Source organism: Acomys minous, assembly GCF_964271855.1.
Source record: "Acomys minous genome assembly, chromosome: 5".
NCBI lineage: Eukaryota > Metazoa > Chordata > Mammalia > Rodentia > Muridae > Acomys > Acomys minous.
The window spans coordinates 110405629-110426801 of NC_140494.1; the positions used below are offsets into that span (position 1 = coordinate 110405629).

At 45.2% G+C, this 21173-nt stretch overlaps 1 protein-coding gene across 10 annotated transcripts in view; it reads right to left on the reverse strand.

Annotated features, from left to right (window-relative positions):
- Positions 1–220: 220 nt before the first annotated feature.
- DIXDC1 (DIX domain containing 1) overlaps positions 221–21173 on the reverse strand; it is a 75946-nt gene continuing 54993 nt past the window's right edge. For all 10 annotated transcript variants that reach the window (XM_084782071.1, XM_084782073.1, XM_084782068.1 and 7 more), the window contains 11 exons: positions 20659–20709; positions 18506–18610; positions 18026–18079; positions 17124–17216; positions 16975–17046; positions 15663–15752; positions 15171–15338; positions 14664–14730; positions 5484–5589; positions 4065–4173; positions 221–2325 (listed from right to left, as the gene is read on the reverse strand). In XM_084782071.1, the coding sequence (XP_084638197.1) occupies positions 2245–2325; positions 4065–4173; positions 5484–5589; positions 14664–14730; positions 15171–15338; positions 15663–15752; positions 16975–17046; positions 17124–17216; positions 18026–18079; positions 18506–18610; positions 20659–20709 (996 nt within the window). In that variant the 3' untranslated portion in view covers positions 221–2244. The remainder of the gene's footprint in view (positions 2326–4064; positions 4174–5483; positions 5590–14663; positions 14731–15170; positions 15339–15662; positions 15753–16974; positions 17047–17123; positions 17217–18025; positions 18080–18505; positions 18611–20658; positions 20710–21173) is intronic.

Sequence of the window (21173 nt, forward strand, 5' to 3'; positions counted from 1 at the left end):
AGACTCCAGATTATGGACTGAATGAAATGCAGATCCCTGAGCTGTGTGTGCAGGAATTGGTGAAACACATTCTCCGGTAGAGATGCTTGGCTATTGTACACATGGTACATGAGATTACTGCACTCCATTGCATTCAACCAACATCTGCCTTTATATAGGCTCTAGGACCATGTGGGTCCTTTTCCAAAAAGAGATAAAAATAAAACACGATTTAGAGGACTTTGAAGTTTTTTCTCTGATTTAATTTTTGCTGAAAAGTTAATTTCACATAATGTTAAGATTGCTGAAAGAAAAAGGACAAGAAAAATCAGATTTAGGAGACAGACCCGGACTACAGTAATGGAGTTTTGCCTGATCACCTTCATGCTGTCAAATAGCAAAACATTAAAATTCATGCAACAGAGAAACCTGTGATATACGAACGTTTTATCCCTCCAGTCGTCTTGAGAGAAAACGGAAATAATACTGTTTTCTTCTTTTGGCTTTCACAATGAGTTGTTCTTGCTTATGGCTGACTTTCCTGAACTTTCCTAGTTACAGCTGATGAAAATTGTTCTTCAATCGAAGACCAGAGTAGTGTGCATGGAAGACATCAGGTCTTTTTGATCTCATGTCTTTTTGAAGAGCAATCAACTAGATTTAAAAAGAAAAAAAGCCTCCAGCACTATAAGCAGGGAGAATTGGACAGGAACTAACTGCCATTAGTACACTCATAACAAAATAAGGTGTATTCTGAAACCACAAGAGGTGGTAAGAAGAGACGTAGAAAAGCTATTGGGAGCTCTAGAAAATGGATAGAGAATAGAGAATGTGAGATTACACAGAAATCACTCTTAAGTTATAAAAATAGACATGGTTCTCAGACAAAAAGCAAACAGGTACAAAACAATTCTCAAACATGAACTATTTTTAAAAGACATGTCTATATAAAACAATAAGATGTTATCTCGGCGTTCCAAAGGGTTGTCTGTTCAAATGGCTAAAAACAGGACACAGAGACAGGCAGGTCCCAGAACTGACCCATCTGCTCGTCTCTTCTGTTTGGCAGTGTACAGTGTGGTTCCAGACTGCTTTGAGGGACGGTATAAATAGATAATCGTGGCTGACTGGTAGATGGTATTAGGTGAGTGAGGAAACCCAAGTTACTGAGTAACCTCTAGAAGCTGAACTCTTTAGCCTCTACACTTGACAATGTTGCAATGAGAAATGACTCTTCGCCTTGAATCAACCCTGCCATTCACAACTCATGCTCCATGCCCCATGGGTTCCATTGTGTCCTAAGGGAACAGCCCGGGCTAAATATATAATAGAAAATAACTCCAGTCTTGAAATGAGAAGCAGACCAGTAAGTCGTGCTCATACTCAAAGGACAAACACAAATTAATGGTCTGTCCTTGTAAATGTGAAGACGATGCCATGAGTTCGAGTCAGAGAGATACAGGTAGCAGCACCTTTCCTTATCCTGGATTTTTAAGGAGCCGCTCTCTTCTTATTTTTAAACACAAAGTTTATCTGCCAGAAGAAAAATAAATGGCTCTAAAGTTAAAGAGTCCCCAGAGAAAACCAGCAGTACATGAAAACACCTTCAATGGGCTCAGGACAAGCTGCTGAACCAGTTAAAAACAGAAGAGGCAGCCCAAGGCCTTAATTACAGTTTTGGCATAGTGTAGCATAATATGGGCAATCCTTTCACCATCCAATCAACAAGTCAGCATCATCCATGTCCAGGTCAATATATGCAAGTGGGCTTTCATCTTTGGTACCACCTCACAAGTTCTTCCTGGTTTGCAGTGTCTGCAAAGAAGCAGAAAAGTTGGTACCTTTGCCTTGTCTGTAAATACAAATGCTGGGACTCTGATTGCTGCAACCACTGAGGCCAATTAAACAAACACTGAAACACGAAGGCGCGATGCATCCACTTCCAGATTCCAGATAATAGCAGCCATGTCCCTACAGGAGAGGGAGCATCCTTTCCTGGTGTTTAAGGCCTTTGGTTTGGTGTCCTCAGAGTAGAGTAAAACACTGTTCCCAGGACAATGAGCTCCAGATGAACCCATGGACCATGTTTTGGGCACAGACTTGAAGTACCCAGATATGCCAGGTACACACACACACAGGACTGGCCCATGACCATCACACTTGAAGAAGCTTCTTTTTGGCAGCGTGAGTCAGAGACTTCTCAGCATACTCTGGTGTTAAGTCCTCTTTCCTGAGAGAAGCAGCCAGGGAGTGTCCAGTGTCCAGTTAATTCTCTCTATGGTCCTCTTCCACCCAGGCTACAATTTTCCCTTCCCATCCAGGGATGGCGTCATCATCATGGAAAACCTAGTTTAAAAAAAAAAGCCATAATGGAAAAATACAGCCTGAAGTGTGGTGCCTACCTATAATTGGAGAGCCCAGCAGGCTGAGGCAGGGAGATAGCTATGAATTCCAGGCCAGGTTGAGTCACAGTATGATACCCCACCTCAACAGAAACTACAGAGGGAAAGTCACTTAAGCAACACTGCTGGTTAAAAAAAAAAAACTTATGGTCCGTGAGACTGTTCAGTGGATAAAGGCATTGTCATATGACCTGAATCCAATGACAGGCCCCACATGGTGGAAAGGGAGAATCACCTTCTTACTCCCTCAAGTTGTCTCTGACTTGCAGAACACATGCGCGAGCGCGTGCGCGCGCACACGCACACACACACACACACACACACACACACACACACACACACAGCCCAAGAGAGAGAAGTGTGTTGCAGTCAGCAAAGCTTAAAGGGGTCGGAGATCTGAAGAGCACTTTGACATCAGACATGGAGATGCAGAGTTTGGAGTTTGCCCAGCTGGGTTTTGGTCTTGCTTTGGTCCAATGTTTCCCCACCGTGCTCTGTTGGACTGGTAATGTATATCCCGTGCCTGTATGTTGGAAGTGTGTAACTGCTTTTTGATTCTGATTTTACAGGGGGTTACAGTTAAGAGATTGCCTTGAGTCTCCGAAGAGATTTTGACTTTGGACTTTTAAAGTGTTGAGACTGTGATAGACTATGTGGACTTTTTGTTTGTTTGTTTAAAGATGTATTTATTTATTATGTATACAGTGCTCAGTCAGCATGTACACATGCTGGCCAGAAGAGGGCATCAGATCACATTACAGATGGTTGTGAGCCACCATGTGGTTACTGGGAATTGAACTCAGGTCCTCTGGAAGAACATTCATTCAGTGCTCTTAACCTCTGAGCCATCTCTCCAGCCCAGACTATGTGGACTTTTGAAGTTGGACTGTATGAGTTTTGCATTATGATATGGTTACAAGCCTATGGGGCCCAGGGAGTGGAATGTGATGGTTTGAATAAGAATGGCCTCCAAGGGCTGGAGAGATGGCTTAAGAGGTTGAGAGCACTGACTGCCCTTCCAGAGGTCCTGAGTTCAATTCCTAGCAACCACATGGTGGCTCACAAGCATCTATAATGAGATCTGATGCCCTCTTCTGGCCTGCAGGTGTACATGCAGGCAGAGTACTATATACATTAAAAAAAAAAAAAAAAAAAAAGGTCTCCAAAGGCTCATATAGTTGAATGCTTAGACATCAGGGATTGGCACTATTTAGACATCAGGGAGAGCCGGGCGTGGTGGCGCACGCCTTTAATCCCAGCACTTGGGAGGCAGAGGCAGGCGGATCGCTGTGAGTTCGAGGCCAGCCTGGTCTACAAAGCGAGTCCAGGACAGCCAAGGCTACACAGAGAAACCCTGTCTCAAAAAACAAAAAACAAAACAAAACAAAAAAAGACATCAGGGAGAGGCACTACTTGGAAGGATTAGGAGGTGTATCCTTGGTGAAGTAGGTGTGGTCTTGTTGGAGGAAGTAGGTCACTGCAGGTGGGTCTCCCTGGGTGCCACCATGCTTCCTGTCGCAGACTAAGCCTCTAAAACTGTTAGCCAGCCCCAATTAAGCACTTTTGTTCATAAAAGTTGCCATGGTCGCGGTGTCTCTTCACAGCATTAGAACAAACACTGACTAAGATGGGAACTCAGGTACTTCTGGGAGCTACTTCGGGAGTGCCCCCTGGGTTCTGTACCTCCTCTTTGACAGTGCCAAACTCAGGATCTAGGGCTTTGAAGTGATACCGGTGATTCCCTTCTCGATCAATAGCCGCTTTAAAGTCCTTCAGTGTCACCTCCCCTAACCTGTAACAGAAGAAGAGTGTACCAAAATAGCCTGTTAATCAATAGGCTGGGAAGGTAACATGTTAGCTTTAAATCCAGGCCAAAGTCAACATGCAGAACTAGCATGGCTTCAGGACTGGGCCATAGCCCCTGATAACCAAGAGAGCACTAGAATAGAGGTTGGGCAAGCGTCATGGGTAGGAATGAGCATGGCATCCCACATCGGGTGATCAGAGAACACAAATCCATTGCGTTCGCTGTTTTTAATTGGAAAATAGAATATTCAAAATAAAATTTGTTAAATAACCATAAGAACACCTAATTTTTCTCAGTTTCTCCCCTAACATAGGGTCCGGTTTTCTTAGGCTGATAAATTCATCTAGTGTTTTTATTTTTTATTTATTTAGTTTTCTGAGACAGGGTCTCTCTGTGTTAGTCTTGGCTGTCCTGGACTCACTTTGTAGACCAGGCTGGCCTCGAACTCACAGTGATCTGGCCTGTCTCTGCCTCCTGAGTGCTGGGATTAAAGGCGTGCACCACCACACCCGGTGTTTTTTGTTTGTTTTTGACTGGGTCTCACTCTGTAGCCCAAGCTTGCCTTGAATTTGCTAGGTAGCCTAGGGTGGCTCAACATTCACAATCCTGTTTCAGGCTTCCAGGTGCTCAGATTACAGGTAAGTGCCACCCAGCTCTTTCCCTCTTGCACACGCCTTTAATCCCAGCAATCAGGAGGCAGCTGCAGGAGAATCTCTGTGAATTCAAGACGAGACTGGTCCATATAGTGAGTGTGGGCCACCTAGAGCTACGTAATGAGATCCTATCTCAAAACAAACAGAACCTCCAAAACCAAACCAACCAACCAAACAATACAAAACAACATACAATTGTTATTCCTGTACCTAGCAGTAGCTCCTGCCTGTCCTCTGTAATGCCCCTGGGGGCCAGGTGTGTGTGTGTGTGGGGGGGGGGGCTTTATTGCCAGCAGAGGGAAGGCAGAGGCTGGAGCATCTCTATGAGCTGGAGGGAGGCCAGGCGGATCTACGTGGAGAGTACAAGGCCAGCCAAGACTGCACAATAATACTTTGTCTAAAAAAAAAACCAAATGAACAAAAACCTGCCAAGCTGGAACTCGAATCTCTATGTCCTGGGCTCTTGTTTCAGCACAAGCTGCTTCTCAAACACCTTCCAGCTGCTTGTCTGGGCAGTGACTACCAGCTCTGCTTTCTTTCTTTCTTTCTTTCTTTCTTTCTTTCTTTCTTTCTTTCTTTCTCTCTTCCTTCCTTTTCCCTCTGTTTGTTTTTGACAGTGAAATAGTGACATGAGCAGCTCACCTCTTTGGTATATTGACCATGAAGGGCGTGAGTGAGCGGTCCGTGAAATAGAGCACTTTGGTGCAGGTGCTGCTGACGGCTGGAGAACTCTGGGAGTGAGGCAACGCTGCAATCAGAGACTCTGGTTAGAACATTCGATTTGATCCAGACCACTCCTCCTTTTCGTTTACTCAAAATGTCTCAGGAGGCTGAAGCTGCCCGAGGCCACAACTCCTCGGTCAGCCTGCCAAGCACCGTGGCCACAGAGCATGGCTCATGATCACCACGAGGACAAGAGATGTCTTGGGCATGGGCGTCATCCTGGGGACCTCATTCATTCCAGGGATTTCTGGAGGGAGGGGCGCCTCCTACCCAGGCAGCAGTGTTGCTAAAGATCAGGCGGTCAGAGAGTATTGCCTGGCTGGATTTCAGGGGACTCAGAGCAGACACCCAGCAAGACCTGCAAATTGCCTACACTCAGAGTGTGGAGGAAGAATATTCAACATGATTTGTGAAAAGAAAGAACAATGGAAAAAACTCAGGGCAAAAGAATCACCGTGGTTCTGATCCCAGGAGCCTGTACTCCAGTCTACAAAGGGGTGGGCCTGTGCTCTGTGTGTGTGTGTGTGTGTGTGTGTGTGTGTGTGTGTGAGAGAGAGAGAGAGAGAGAGAGAGAGAGAGAGAGAGAGAGAGAGAGAGAGAGAGAGAGAGAAGAGAGACTGAGACTCACTGTGTGCCCTATGTGGCTTAGGACTCATGATAAAGACCAAATTGGGTGCTGGGTGAGGTGATGCACGCCTTTAATCTCAGCACTCTGGAAGCAGAGGCAGGAGGATCTCTGTGAGTTCGAGGCCAGCCTGGTGTACAGAGAAACCCTGTCTCTGGGGGAAAAAAAAAAAAAAGACCAAATTGATCTTCAACTGACAGACATCTCTCTGCCCACCTCTGCCTCCTGAGGGCTCGGATTAAAAATGTAGGCTGCCATACCTAGCCTTGCATTTATTTCAGGGTTGGGTGTGTGGAGGTAAGAAGACATTTTAGGAGTCAGTTCTCTCCTTCCAGCGCATGGGACCAAGGATTAGCCTCAGATGGTCAGGCTTGGCAGTAAATGCCTTTACCCACTGAGCCAGCTTGCCAGCCCTTAAAACCACCGATATATTCTACTGCATGATATAGATGATTTTGTTTTCATCCACCCAGTAACCAAACAGAGTCTGTACTAATAATCAATATGGTGAAAACAATCAGAGCAAACAAATTGAGCACATATAATTTCACTGTGCTTTCTAGCACTTTGTACATTGTCAACCTCCACTTTTTTTTTTCACCTCCACCTTCTAAAACAAAATGTAGAGTCAACAGCTGTCAGAGAAGGAAAAAGAGAAAGAGGAGGAGGGAGGAGGAAGAGGAGAGAGGGGGAATTCTAGGAAAAATATACATGCCAAACCTCGGATACCTTTATAGGAAAGGAATTTTGGACTTTGCTGTTGTTGTTATTACCTTGCCAAATAGGCTCTTTGCTATTAAGCTTCTCTGTTTATAGGAAAATATGTGTAGATTCTGAATTTATAAAAAGCCTTAAAATCCAATAAAGTACCAGGAAATATGCCTTAAAAATAAGAGTTGGAGCCGGGCATGGTGGCACACACCTGTAATCCCAGCACTCGGGAGGCAGAGGCAGGCAGATCGCTGTGAGTTCAAGGCCAGCCTGGTCTACAAAGTGACTCCAGGACAGCCAAGGCTAACACAGAGAGACCTTGTCTCAAAAAACAAAACAAAAAAAAGAGTTGGAGCCAGGCAGTGGTGGTGCACGCCTCAGAGGCAGGTGGACCTCTGAGTTTGAGGTCAGCCTGGTCTACAAAGTAAGCTCCAGTACAGCCAGGGCTACACAGAGAAACTCTTGTCTTCAAAACAGTGGGACTGGAGAGGTGACTTAGTGGTACATGCTGCTCTTCTAGGAAACCTGGGTTCCCATAACCCACATGGTCTTGTTCCAGGGGTTCTGATGCCCTCTTCTGGCCTCCTGAGGCACTGCAATATGGTACACTAAATGCAGGCAAATACTCCCACATTAAATAAAAACAAGTAATTTTTTTTTTTTGAGACAGGGTTTCTATGTGTAGCCTTGGGTGTCCTGGATTTGTAGACCAGGCTGGCCTCAAACTCACAGAGACCTGCCTGTCTCTGCGACTCCCCCCCCCCCCAATGTTGGGATGAGTGCTGCGATTGCATGAGCGTGCCACCAAGTCCGGCAAAAACAAGTAAATCCTAAAAATAAAATGTAGAGAGGCTGGAGAGATGGCTCAGCAGTTAAGAGCACTGACTGTTCTTCCAGAGGACCCAGGGTCAATTCCCATCACGCACATGGTAGCTCATAAGTGTCTATAACTCCAAGGTCTGACACGCTCACATAGATATACATGCAGGCAAATGCACATAAGATAAAGATAAACAAATTATAAAAAATATAGAGTTAGATATGTGATGCACACCTGTAATGCCTGCACTTGGAAGGCATAAGCAGGCAGATCTCTGTAAATTCAAGCCAGCCAGGACTACATAGTGAGTTCTTGTCTCAAACAATAACAAAATGACACTAGAAGATTAAAGACCCATTAAAAAATTTCATACTGTATAGAAAAAATGACTATAAGTTAATCATAAGCATAAACTTCAAAGCTAAATATTGCTGGGCTTGGTAGCATATCCCTTTAATCCTAGCACTAGGCAGGCAGAGGCAGGTGCATTTCTGTGACTTTGAGAGGCCTAGCACACGTAGTAGGTTCTAGGCCAGGCCAGGCCCTGTCTCAAAAAAAAAAAAGCTTGGTGTCATTCTCTCCATTTCAGTCATGTTAAACTACGTTCTTCCTGTCATAGAGAGTACTCGGGGGCTGCCCCTGTGAGGGGGGCATCCTAAAATACTTCTAGAACCTCGATCTACTCTGCTCTAGTTCTGTTACTTTCTGTCCCATAGTTCTTTGCTTCTTCATGTTTAAATTTTGCTAATTTCTTTTTTTAAAAGATAGATTTATTTATTTATTTATTTATTAAGTATACAGTGCTTTTGCCTGCATGTACACCTGCAGGCCAGAAGAGGGCACCAGATCTTACTATAGATGTTAGTGAGCCACCATGTAGTTGCTGGGAATTGAACTCAGGATCTTTGGAAGAGGGTGAGCTATCTCTCCAGCCCAAATCTTGCTGATTTCTATAACCATTAAAAAAAAATTTTTTTTCAAGACAGAGTTTCTCTGTGTAGTTTTGGCTGTCCTGGACTCACTCTTAGACCAAGCTGGCCTTGAATTCATGGAGATCTGCCTCTGCCTGCCTCTTCCTCCCAGAATGCTGGGATTACAGGTATCTGCCACTGTGCCTGGTTTATCTGCACATTTTTATCACAACCCTGAACACATCAATCTGTTCTTTACAATTCCTGGTCTCATAGTTTCAACATCCTTGTCACACTTGGGCTTGGCTCTGCTGACAGATCTGGTTCTTAACAGTGGCTTTTTCCCCCCTTTTCTTTTCTTTTGGGAATGTCCCTTAATTTTAAAAAATGTGTTTTTATACAGTCCTGGTTGGCTTGGAATCACCATTTATAATGAAGCTGACTGCAAGTCTATAATAATCTAGTCTAAGGCTTCTGAATGCTAGGATTACAGGCATGCACCACCATGCCCAGTTCTTTTTACTTTCCAGACAGTGTATGCAAAAAAACATTTTGTTTCTATGGTACAAGCTGTTCTATTTTTTCTTTAGCTGCACATGCTTTTTTTGGATGGGGGGTAGGTGGGAGGGGGCTGTCCTGGACTCACTTTATACACCAGGCTGGCCTCAAACTCACAGAGATCTGCCCATCTCTACCTCCCTGAGTGCTGGGATTAGAGGTGTGTGCCACTGTGCCTGGCAAATAAATCTTTAAAACACTGAAATAATTGTCATTTCTCCTCATAAGTCAATGGCAGAAAAGGAATGTGGCTGGGGCACAGCCATGGTGGAATGGAAGAAGTTCTGGACCCCTTATCACCACCTCGCATGCCTGTGCACCCCAACATGTTGCAGCGGCTTTCAGGTGAAGTATAATTTAATGCTCAGATCTGCCAAGAAACTCAGAAGCAGAGCCATTAATTAACATTGTCTGCAGCCATACACGGTGGAGTGGCAGCCCCAAGACTGAACTTCAGATGTATCCGATTTTATATTCTTTATTTTCCTACTCTCTTAGTTTGCATTCAGTTTGAAGCACGAATTCCAAGTGCCTCTGAACTTACAAAAAGGGACGTCTCATTGGCATTCAAATACATACACTGGAAGCTCAGAAAAGAGCTGGGATTAGAATAAACCTCTAAAAGTAATCCACACACAAGAATGCTTGAAGCCACATGGAATGGAAGGATCCCGAAAAAGACTGAGACAGTCTGGGACGAGGCCTCAGAGGGCACCATGGGGCATATACAACAGCCAAGGGCTAGGAAGAGGACGAGATGGGGGGCGTCAGAATTAGCATTCATAGAATGTAAGGAAATCGGAGGACTCTCAGCTCAGCCCACTGCAATGAGAAGCAGCACCAATCCCACCTTGTTGCGGTCCCCATCTGCACAGGAGACACTGGTGGTGCTACAGGGAGTCAGTGTGCACCTCTCAGTCCTGGGGCTGACGGTGGAGAACGTTTCCTCAGACTGTTCAAGAACCTTAAGTGCTTTTGGAAAGACAGTGGGAGGCAAGGCTTGAGATGCAACCAGTTGACTACACAGGAGAATGTCACTTGTAACCCAACAGGGAGGGGAAAAACTGAGTAGAAGTAAGGATGAAGTAAGATTGGTGGTCTCTGGAAGGAAGAAAGGAAAGAGCCAGAGAGATGGTTGAGGAGGTAAGGCTGCTTGCTGCAAGGCAGGGTTTGGGTCCCGGAACCCTCAGGGTAGAAAGAGAGAACCAACTCCTGCAATCCCCTACATGTAGACTGTGGCACATAGGCGTGCAAATGTACAATAATAATAAATGTTAAAAAAAATTTAAAAAGAAATGCAGAGTAAGTATAGATCTCTTCAGAAGTCTAGTGTAGGAGATTAAAAGAGGTAAATTAAATGGCTTCCATAGTTGCACAGGCTTTTAGATTTGATGAGATGAGGGACACGCTGGCCTGTTTGTAAAGATAGATGTCACTGGAAATTCTGGCTTAATATTCAAACCTATAAGCAACTGCAAACTAAGCCTAGTGGCTTAAATGGTACTTTATATGCATGAAATAATTGGTATAGAGAGGAAGGAGTTTATTATTTAACTTTATTTTTATTTTATATACATTGGTGTTTTTCCTACATGTATGTCTGTATGAGGGTGTCAGATCCCTGGAACATGAGTTATAGACAGTTGTAGGCTACCACAGGGTGCTGGGAACTTAACTGGGTTCTCTGGAAGAGTAGCCAGTGCTCTTAACTACTGAGCCATCTCTTCAGCCCCCAGGAACTCATTATTTTTAAAAGAATTTCCAAAAATTTAGAACTTGTACATTGGTAGTTACTATTAACCATCAAAGAGGATAATACTCAATATAAAATCTTAAAGAAGCACATGGACTTTAACCCCAGCATTTGAGAGGCAGAGGCAGGGGGATTACGTCAAGTTTGAAGCCAGCCTGGTCTACATAGGCCTACATACACACCAGCAGTCTTAGCACATGGGAGGCAGGAGGAGGAGGAGCAGCAGGAGTTCAAGGTCATCTCCAGCTACACAGCTTGAAGTCAGCCTGCTTTACATGAGACACTGTCTCAAAAAACAAGCCAAAGTTAAGAACAAAAACCATGCCACAGAGTAAAACCCTTAAAATACTTGCACAAGTATAAACTGTAAAACAGCTTGCAGAAGCTGGGCGTGGTGGTGCACACCTGTAATCGTAGCACTCGGGAGGCAGAGGCAGGGGGATCGCTGTGAGACTAGAGGCCAGCCTGGTCTACAAAGCATGTTCAGGGCAGCCAAGGATACACAGAGAAACCCTGAGTCAAATAAATAAATAAATAAATAAATAAATAAATAAAGGTTCTAGTCAGTTATTTGATCTTCATATAAACTGTTTGGATTCTTTAAAATTGGTTCTGGAATTTTAAAATGAGAAAATTCAAAAATTACTGAACCTAGACTGAAAATGTGTAGTACATGAGAATGGCCCAGAGGAACAGTTTTCCAAGAAGCAGAACCAACCTCAGCTAAATGGAAGAGTGCACAGGAGCTGGTTCAAACTTACTTTCTGTTTGTTTTTTTGTTTTTTGTTTTCCCTGACAGGGTCTCTTATTTTACCCCTGGCTGTCCTGGATCACTTAGTAGATCAGTCTGGCCTTGAACTCACAGAGATCAGCCTGCCTCTGCCTCCAAAGTGCTAGGATTTAAAGGTGTGTGCCACCACCTCCCGGCTACTCAAACATACTTTCTAACCACGACCACTAGGTGGTGCAAATACTTATCAGGCCTTAAGTGAATGACCTGGACTCTCAACAGTTTTAAAGAGAATTCCCACCAAATTAAAAGTCTGTGCCCCTAGGGAAAGTAGACATTGCTTGTGTGTGTGCTATTGAGACTACAGTGATCTAGATATGTGTCTGTTGCTCTACAGATTATTCAGCATTGTTGGGCTAATCTTTCTGTGTACTGTGTAAAGATTGTCTTTCTTCTGACTCAAACGACGCTTTCTGTACCAGCAGAGAGCTGAGTACCGGCGGCTTTGGTATTGTTATTTTTATGAAGCATCACCTGTCTCAGCGTTTTGTAAACACACTTTTCTCGACTTCTGATTGGTTTAATAAAGAGCTGCTGGCCTATAGCTGGGGCAGGAGAGGGAAGGCGGGACATTTGGGCAGAGATGGGAACTGTGGGAAGAACTGAGAGGAGAGAGACTCTCCAGCCAGCCAGGGAGGAAATTGGACTTAGGGGACTGAGGCGAGAGAAAAGGCCACATGGCAAACGTGGACTAGCATAGGCGGGGTTAAGTTACATGGATTAGTTAGGAACAAGCCTAAGCCATGAGGCCTAAGCTTTCATAAGCAATAAAGGTCTGTGTCATTATTCCATCTATTGGAGTTTTAAAGAAAGTCCCATTCTATAACATGAATGCTTGGAGCTTGCACAGGCTTCAGATATTTCAGCCACATCAGCAGCACCCTCCATATGGCTAATGGGGGTGACATCATGAGTCCTCATAATCCTACAGCTAATGTGCCTCTAGTTTATTAAGGGGAAAAAAACCATAAAAGTGAAGCACTGCACAAAAAAAATATCTACCCAGAAGTTAAAAGTATGAAAATAACAAAATTTCTGATTGGCACAAAAATAGACATAAATCCACACACCTATGGACACTTGGCTTTTGATTTTAAAAAGACATAAATAGACACTAGGGAAAAAAGACAGCATCTTCAACAAATAGATATCTGCATGTAGAAGAGTCCAAATAGATCCATAATTATCACTCTGCACAAAACTCAACTCCAAGTGGACCAAAGACCTTAACATAAGGCCAGGTACACTGAACCAGATAGAGAAAATGGGGAACAGCCCTGAATGCATTGGCATGAGAAATAACTCTGAACAGAACATTAGCACAGGCATTAAGACCAACAATTAATAAACAGGACCTCCTGAAACTGAAAGGCTTCTGCATGGCAAAGGACCATCAAAAGGACAAAGAACGAGGCAGTCTACAGATGGGAAGAGATCGCTCCCAACTACACATCCAAGAGTGGGATAATGCCCAAGACATATAAAGAACCCAAAAACTTGGATATGAAGAAAACACATAACCCTATTAAAAACAAGGTACAGGGTCTAAACAGAATTCTCAAAAGAGGAACCTCAAATGTCTGAGCAACACTTAAAGAAATGTTTAACATCCTTAACCATCAGGGAAATGCAAATCAAAACTACTTTCAGATTTTATCTTACATCTATCAAAATGGTTAAGATGAATAAAGCAAGTGGTGATGAGGATGTGGAGTACGGGAAACACTCCTCCCCTGATGGTGGGAGTGCAAACTTGAACTTGGTACCCTGCGAGACAGTGCCTCAGGAAGATGGGACTCTGTCTACCTCTGGATCCAGCTATACCACTCTTGGGCATATACCCAAAGGATGCTTCATCCTACCAAAGAGACAGGCACTTAACCACGCTTATTGTTTCCCTATCCATAATAGACAGAAGTTGGACTCAACCGAGGTGCCCCTCAACAGAAGAATGGGTTTGTTGTTGTTCTTATTTTTCAAGGCAGGGTTTCTTTTGTGGTCCTGGCTGTTCTGGACCAGGCTAGCATTAAACTTATAGAGCTCTGCCTGCCTCTGCCTCCTGAGTGCTGGGATTAAAGGTGCATGCCACCACACCCAGCTAGTAGAATGGATTTTTAAAATGTGGTACATATACAATGAAATATTACTCTGCCTTTAAAAAGAATGAACTTATGAAATTTTGTAGGTAAATGGAGGGAACAAGAAGAAATCACCCTGAGTAAAGTATCTCAGGCCCAGAAAGACAAGTCCGGTGTGTATCCACTTATATGTGTATATTAGCTGTTAAGTCAATGATAACCAAGTAGCCATATGCAGAACCACAGGTTAGATCTCCTTAGGGAAGGGAAATAGAAGAGATCGTTATGGATGGATCCTGGGAGCTAGAATGAGGAATACACAGAGAGACAGCTATAACTGAGGGCCATCTGAGGAGCGGTGTGGAAACTAATGTAGAAAAAAATCTCCTAAAATATATACAGATATGGAGGTAACTTAAATTTTAATGAAGTTTCCAAAAAATGGAGCAGATGGAGCCCCAACTGGACATCTCTTATTAGCAAATGAAGCTTCTAGTACCAGGATTGGGTTATACCTGAGTTGTTAGCCAAGGAGGTCCCATGGGAGTCCCAAAACAACCCAGGCCATTGCCAAGCCTAGAGGTTGTTCTCCCATAAACTGACAGCTAGGCCCTGCTGCTCAAGAGAACACCTACACTGCACATGGAGAGGTCGAGCTGCAGTGCACGGGAGCCTTCACCCCATGTGCAGAAAGGCACTGTGCACCCTCCCGAAACACAGACAAACGAACAAAACCCCAAAAAGTGGGGAAGGAAGGAAGGAAGGAAGGAAGGAAGGAAGGAAGGAAGGAAGGGCGAACCAATTTCTGGACTAATATTCTAGGCATGTTTTACTTTGTGAAATAAGTACTTACTTGAATTAGGGGGCCAGGATGCCCGGTATTCATTACTTGCTTGAGTTCTGGGTGACCTCCCCCGAACCTGGAAAGCCACAATGATGTCAAGAGTTATTTATGATCAATGGAAGGATTTACTGACAAAATTTAAAACAGGAAAGGAAACATAAATTATATATCGCCTCTTCTACAACATATGGAATGTGATGTATTTATCAGAACAGCATGCACAGCTCTGACAGGCCCTCTACTGTCCAGGGCACTTCCCATTTGTTTCCTCATCCAGAGCCAGCTCCTCCTAGAGGGTGGCAGGGGAATAAACAGTAGGGACCCTGGGGACTTGGGAACCACAATTCCTTACACAGATACAGGGCTGCTGAGCTCAAGTTACCATGCATTCCTTCCTTAAACTGTCAGACCACTGGGACAGAGGCCCAGCTGGAGCCCCCAGCACGGTCTTCTGTTCCTTCATCAGACCAGGCTGCCTCGAGAGCTCGCCTAAGTAAGCCACCAACACAGCATCACCTTCCTTTCCTGCTTCTTCTGTGTCTCCATGGCACGCAGACGCTCCATGAGGCTGGAGATGCCCTGCTCCAAGCTGTCAATGGTGTGGTGCTGAGGGTCATGGCCACTGAAGCTGTTGCGCAGGCTGCGCAGAGCATCTCGGACCAGCTGGAGGTCACTGGTCTGTGGCTGAAAGGAAAGTGCTGGTGGCATGGTGCAATGCCGGACTTCTATCCCCATCCCCTCTGCTGAGCTAGAGGATTAAAGGAATCGTTCCTAGGATAGATGCTTGTGGTCTGTGGAGGGAACTCTGCCTCCTATTGTTTGCCTGCTAATTAATTCTTAATTTTAAAAAATTGATTTTTTAAAAGTCTTGGATGCTGAATGCCTTGCATCTGTACACACCCATCAAACCACAGGAGTCAAAGGCCTGGGAGAGTCAAAGCTTAGCCTGCTGGTGATGGCTGGCGCTCTGCTCTCACTTCAGCTGGTTCTTCAGTCCTAGGAACCTACCCCTCTGTGGGTGACAGTAGCGGCACCTCTCCCAGCCATTGGAAGGACAAAGCCATTGCGTTGAGAGCTGTGACTGTTGTAATTTGTCACCTAGAGCATCAAGAAGAAACGATGGTTGTTAACAGGAGGACCCCAAACCAGGACACCTTTTCCTGTACACTGCTCACTTTCTGACCCAGCATGTAATTACCTATCAGTTTACTACTTATATTAAAAGTGTTATGTGGAGGCCAAGGAGATGGCTCAGAGAGTAAAAGTTTTTGCCACACAAGCCTGAAAGCCTGCGTTTGATCCTGAGAACCCAAGTAAAAAGCCAGATGAAATGATGCATATATGGAATTCTCACACTTCTACGGTGACGTAGACAGGAGACCACCCAGAAGCTCATGGGCTGGCTAGCCCAGAGTGTGCAGCACAGTAATAGAAACAAGAAGAGACCCTGTATCAACGAGGTTGAAGATGAGAACTGGTGTGTGTGTGCCCACACGCGAACACCCACAGATGAAAACAATGTTTATAGTGTCATATGTGGAGATGTGGGCTCCCTTTTCCCCACTGCTGTACCAAGGCTGCAGTTGACACTTAGTGGACACTGTGAATACAGAATAAATGAAATGGAAACCTTGGCCTGGAAGCCCATGGCCACTCTAGCAGTCTTTTCTTTGCTTTAAGCAATCAAGAATGCAAGAATGACTTATCTTTTTGTTTTGTTTTTCAAGACAGGGTCTCCCTGTGTAGCTTTGGCTGTCCTGGACTCACTTTGTAGATCAGGCTGGCCTCGAACTTACAGTGATCTATCTGCCTCTGCCTCCTGAGTGGGATTTAAGGCGTGCACCACAACACCTATCTTTTTCTTTTTTCTTTTTTTTTTTTTCAAGATAGGGTCTCTCTGTGTTAGCCTTGGCTGTCCTGGAGTTGCTCTGTGGACCAGGATGGCCTCGAACTCACAGCGATCTGCCTGCCTCTGCCTCTGAGTGCTGGGATTAAAGGCATGTGCCAGCACACCCTGTGTGAAGCCACATATCTTAAAGATGACTCTGTGCTAGGCGGACTAAATAGTAGGACTGTACTCAGTTGCTTACATAGTTCAATCCTCTTTATTATAACAGAGAGGGTCAGTGTTACTTTCATATTTCATTTCCAAATTTAGAAGTTAAGCATCACCCCGACCCTGCCCCCTTGGTGTTGGAGAGTAAACTTGGAGCCTTGAGCACCCCAGGCAAGTGCTCTACCACTGAGCTGCACGGCCAGGCCCTGGAACCTGCCTGCACTCAGTGCCATCTCTACAGAGAATCCTAGCGTTCTGCGTTACCTCGTCTGCCTCTCCTTTCATGCAGTGAGCCAGAAGGACATCTTTATGCTCTAGCTCCCGTTCTAGATCCACCTGAAAACACATCAAATGAGGAAAGTGTTTCCTTCAGGCCAGAGGGCCAGGCAGGCGAGTGGCTGATGCATCCTGACCTGCTGGTAACTGGCATCTGAGAGTTTCCGGAGCGCTTCCTCCAACTTGGCCTGCTGCTGCTGAATAAGGCGGTCCTTCTGTCCCAGCTCTTTCTGCAATGGAGATAAGCCGTCAGGGGTATGGGCAAGCACAAGGATCTCAAGTTGTTCGCACTCTGTAATGCAACCTAAAGAGCCTGGGAGGGAAGGGAGGCGGCACAGGCTTTCTACACTCTGTACCCGGAAGGCTTGTACAATCTTACCAGGTGCCAGGATTCTTAGAAAGGCAAAGAGGGAGCAAACTGCCTGCGGGAGGGCCACTAAGGCCCTTCCTCGATATTAAGATAGAGGTGAGCCTGCCACTGGCTGTGGCCAGGCTCCTGAGCTATGCTCCCTTCCAGAGCTGTGCTATCTCCGTGGCCAGGCTCCTGAGCTACGCTCCCTTCCAGAGCTGTGCTATCTCCGTGGCCAGGCTCCTGAGCTATGCTCCCTTCCAGAGCTGTGCTATCTCCGTGGCCAGCCTCCTGAGCTATGCTCCCTTCCAGAGCTGTGCTATCTCCGTGGCCAGGCTCCTGAGCTATGCTCCCTTCCAGAGCTGTGCTATCTCCGTGGCCAGGCTCCCGAGCTATGCTCCCTTCTAGCACTGTGCTATCTCCGTGGCCAGGCTCCTGAGCTATGCTCCCTTCCAGAGCTGTGCTATATCCGTGGCCAGGCTCCTGAGCTACGCTCCCTTCCAGAGCTGTGCTATGTCCGTGGCCAGGCTCCCGAGCTATGCTCCCTTCCAGAGCTGTGCTATCTCCGCTTCATAGCTAACAGAACGATTCCCTACCAGAGAACAAAGACAGAGCTGAATACGAAAGCCCTCTCTGAGCATCAGCCAACAAGGGCTGGCCACAAGAAGCCACCTGGAGGGCATTTCTTACTTTATATTCTCCTAAGAGCCGGTTCCTCTCGTCTAGCTTCCTCTGCAGATCCACCTGCAAGGGTGAGAAAGAATTCAGCGGCAAGGAGGCATGATGTACAAAGCCCCAGGGAAACCGGCCACCTGCTACCCAGAATCACCAGGCAGCTACAGTACACAGCAGGGAGAGGGTAGGGCATGACAGAAACACACACGGCAGCTCTTCACAGCTTTCACAAAATAAGCAGACTTGAACAAACACAATTTGGCCTTAGTGTTCTCTAAGCTGAGCCAAGGACCATGCAGGGTGCTGTAGACTCAGGTGCTATGACCTGACACCAGAAAACGAGTCTTCTCGGGATAAAAATAGCTACAGACACGGAAGGTAGGCATCCCAGGAACATAATAAGAGAGATTACAAGGGCAGATTGAGCAGTACTTCATGTACCGTCCTGTTTGACTAATGTGTTCTCTGAAGTCAAAGTTCGCATATTTAACTCACATTCTGGTTGTGCAGCTCATCCTTGTCCATATTTGCCCTCAGCAGCTCTTGCTTGAGCTGAAGAACAGATGTGTCCTGCTGAGTCAACCTCTGCTGCAAGGCATCCTGGGGGAATAAGGACATCCACTATTACAGCCCCAATCCATCACCTAGCCAGATAGGACTTCTTATTGACCCCTTCACTGTGTATCGAGCACTAGTTCTGGAAAACCGGGAGAAGAAGGAATAGCCAGGACCTTGGTAGAGCTTTTTCTTCCCTTTTCCAAGACTCCATCAGTCCTTGAATTCACATGTGCGTACCAGGCCTAGTAGGGAGCGCATTTTAAATTATCCAGCTGACAGGACAGTGCATGGCAGAGACAGTCTAAGATGTCCCTGGCACTGTGTCCTGGCACATCTCCAAAGTGCTCACCACAGGACAGGTGTTAGTGAATGACTTAGGAAAAGGTAGTCACGCTGGCCAGGTATCCTAAATGTTTTCAGGGCAACAGTTTCAGTTTTCAAAGTTTTTATTTTTATTCGTATGTGGAGGATGGGAGGGTGGGTGTCTGTGTATCTCTCTGTGTGTGCCTGTGTCTGTGTGTCTCTGTGTATGTGTATCTGTGTGTCTGTCTGAATCTGTGTATGTGTGTGCCTGTGTCTGTCTGTATCTGTGTGTGTCTCTGTATGTGTATGTGTGTGCCTGTGTGTCTCTCTGTGTGTGTGTCTGCCTGTGTCTCTGTGTGTCTATATGTATCTCTGTATGAGTCTATGTGTCTCTGTATGTGTCTGTGTGTGTGTGTGTCTCTCTGTGTGTGTATGTGTGTCTATGTGTGTCTCTGTATGTGTCTATGTGTCTCTGTATGTGTGTCTCTGTGTGTGTTTCTGCCTGTGGAATTGAGGTCCTCTGTAGAAGCAGTATCCTCTCTTATACAGTGAGAAACGTCTCTGAGGCCAGGCCAGTCTCTTTAAGCTACACTTCCTGGGGTCTTTCAGTGTGGTATTATTCACAACAAATCTTCAAGTCTATCAGGAATTTCTCAAACTTCATTGACCAAAGGGCACATTTCTGTTTTGGAATACTTCAATGCACTGAGGTTACTAAATATTCTTTGGAAAATGTTACTGGGTTAGTTTTGGCTAGTCGATGAAGGTATGTGCAACAAAGAGGGGAACAGTAGGAGCCTTAGATGAATTATAATCCCATCGGGGTGAATAACATATATTCAAGCACTGTAGATGCCAGCAAAATAGCTCCCCCAAAGTAGCTAGTCTAAAATACCACCAACAGGAGAATGATTAAATATATATTTAAATATATATATATGACTATTGTGGGGGCCAAAGAGATGGCTCAGTCATTAAGAGCACTCCAATTCCCAGCACTCACATAATGGCTCACAAGCATCCATAACTCCAGCTCCAAGGGATCCAACACTCTCTTCTGGCCTCCTTAGTTACCAGGCAGGCAAGTGGTGCAGATTTGCATGCAGGCAAAACACCCATACACATAAAAAATGTAAAAAGAACATTACACAAGTATAAAGAAGACCTAAAATGGTCTTTACTAAAATAGAATAATCTCCCAAACACAGTACTAAGTGAAAGAAGCAAATATCAAGCTGTGTTTGCAGTGTTCTCTTATGTGGGTTGAAAAGTGGGAGAAAAATCATAAACAGACATACTGGATAACTGGTAAGTTGCCTTAAGGGGGAAAACTGGTTGTGGTGGCAGTGGAGTGGGGTGGGGCAGGAAGACTGGTGGGGCAGGAGAACTTTCATGGTCTATCCCTTTGTGCCTTTAAACCATTTGAATGTTATTAACCATTCCAACACTGCTCTTTTCTCCTTTTTCCTAAAAAGGGTATTCTTGCGAACTGAGAGAGTGCTTTCCCATAGAGAAAATCAAGGTGGCACACAGGCAAGTGACAGCACCATGAGTCACAACTATGAGACATAAGCCACAGCAAAACAAAGACAGCTTCCTCAGCATGTCTCGCTACCCACCACAAAGGCCTTCTATGCTCCTAGCCCCAAGCTTCATGAAGACCCCCAACAAAATTCCAGTACTCCCACGAGTGCCCGGTTCTCAACACTCACCAACAGACCACTTTACCTCACAGAGGCTTACAAAAAATAAGATTAAAAAGAAAGAATTCAATGTCTTCCTTTTACCTTTATCCCCTGTAAGTTTCTGGCTTCTTGTTTGTATTTCAGCAGCTCTTTCTACAAACCAAATATAGTGAGATCAGACGGTGGCATCTGAGTTGCTTCATAAGCATTACCTCATCCTGACAGCAAGAAGACAAAACCCAGTTGGCCATTCTATGAAGCTTAACCCATCAGCTGAGGCACAGAGCAGATGTGGCCCTGTAAGCAGTAAAGACTGACCCTCTGTTCTCTATACACCACCCCACCCCACCCCTGCCACAGAGATGCCCAGGTAGAAAGAAGACGCCCCATCTGGCCCACAGGCTCTCTACATGCCACAGCAATCCTCACTAACAGAAACACTGGATCCCACCATCCACATCTGCACTGCAGTCTTTGCTATGCCTGTCTTTGCTGTTGCCGAACAGTGATTCTGGATTCATGTGACTGCAGCACAGGGTTGGTTGGTTGGTTTGGCATGCTTCTGATTCTCCAAAGGGCTATTGTTTTTTGTTTTGTTTTGTTTTGTGTTTTGTTTT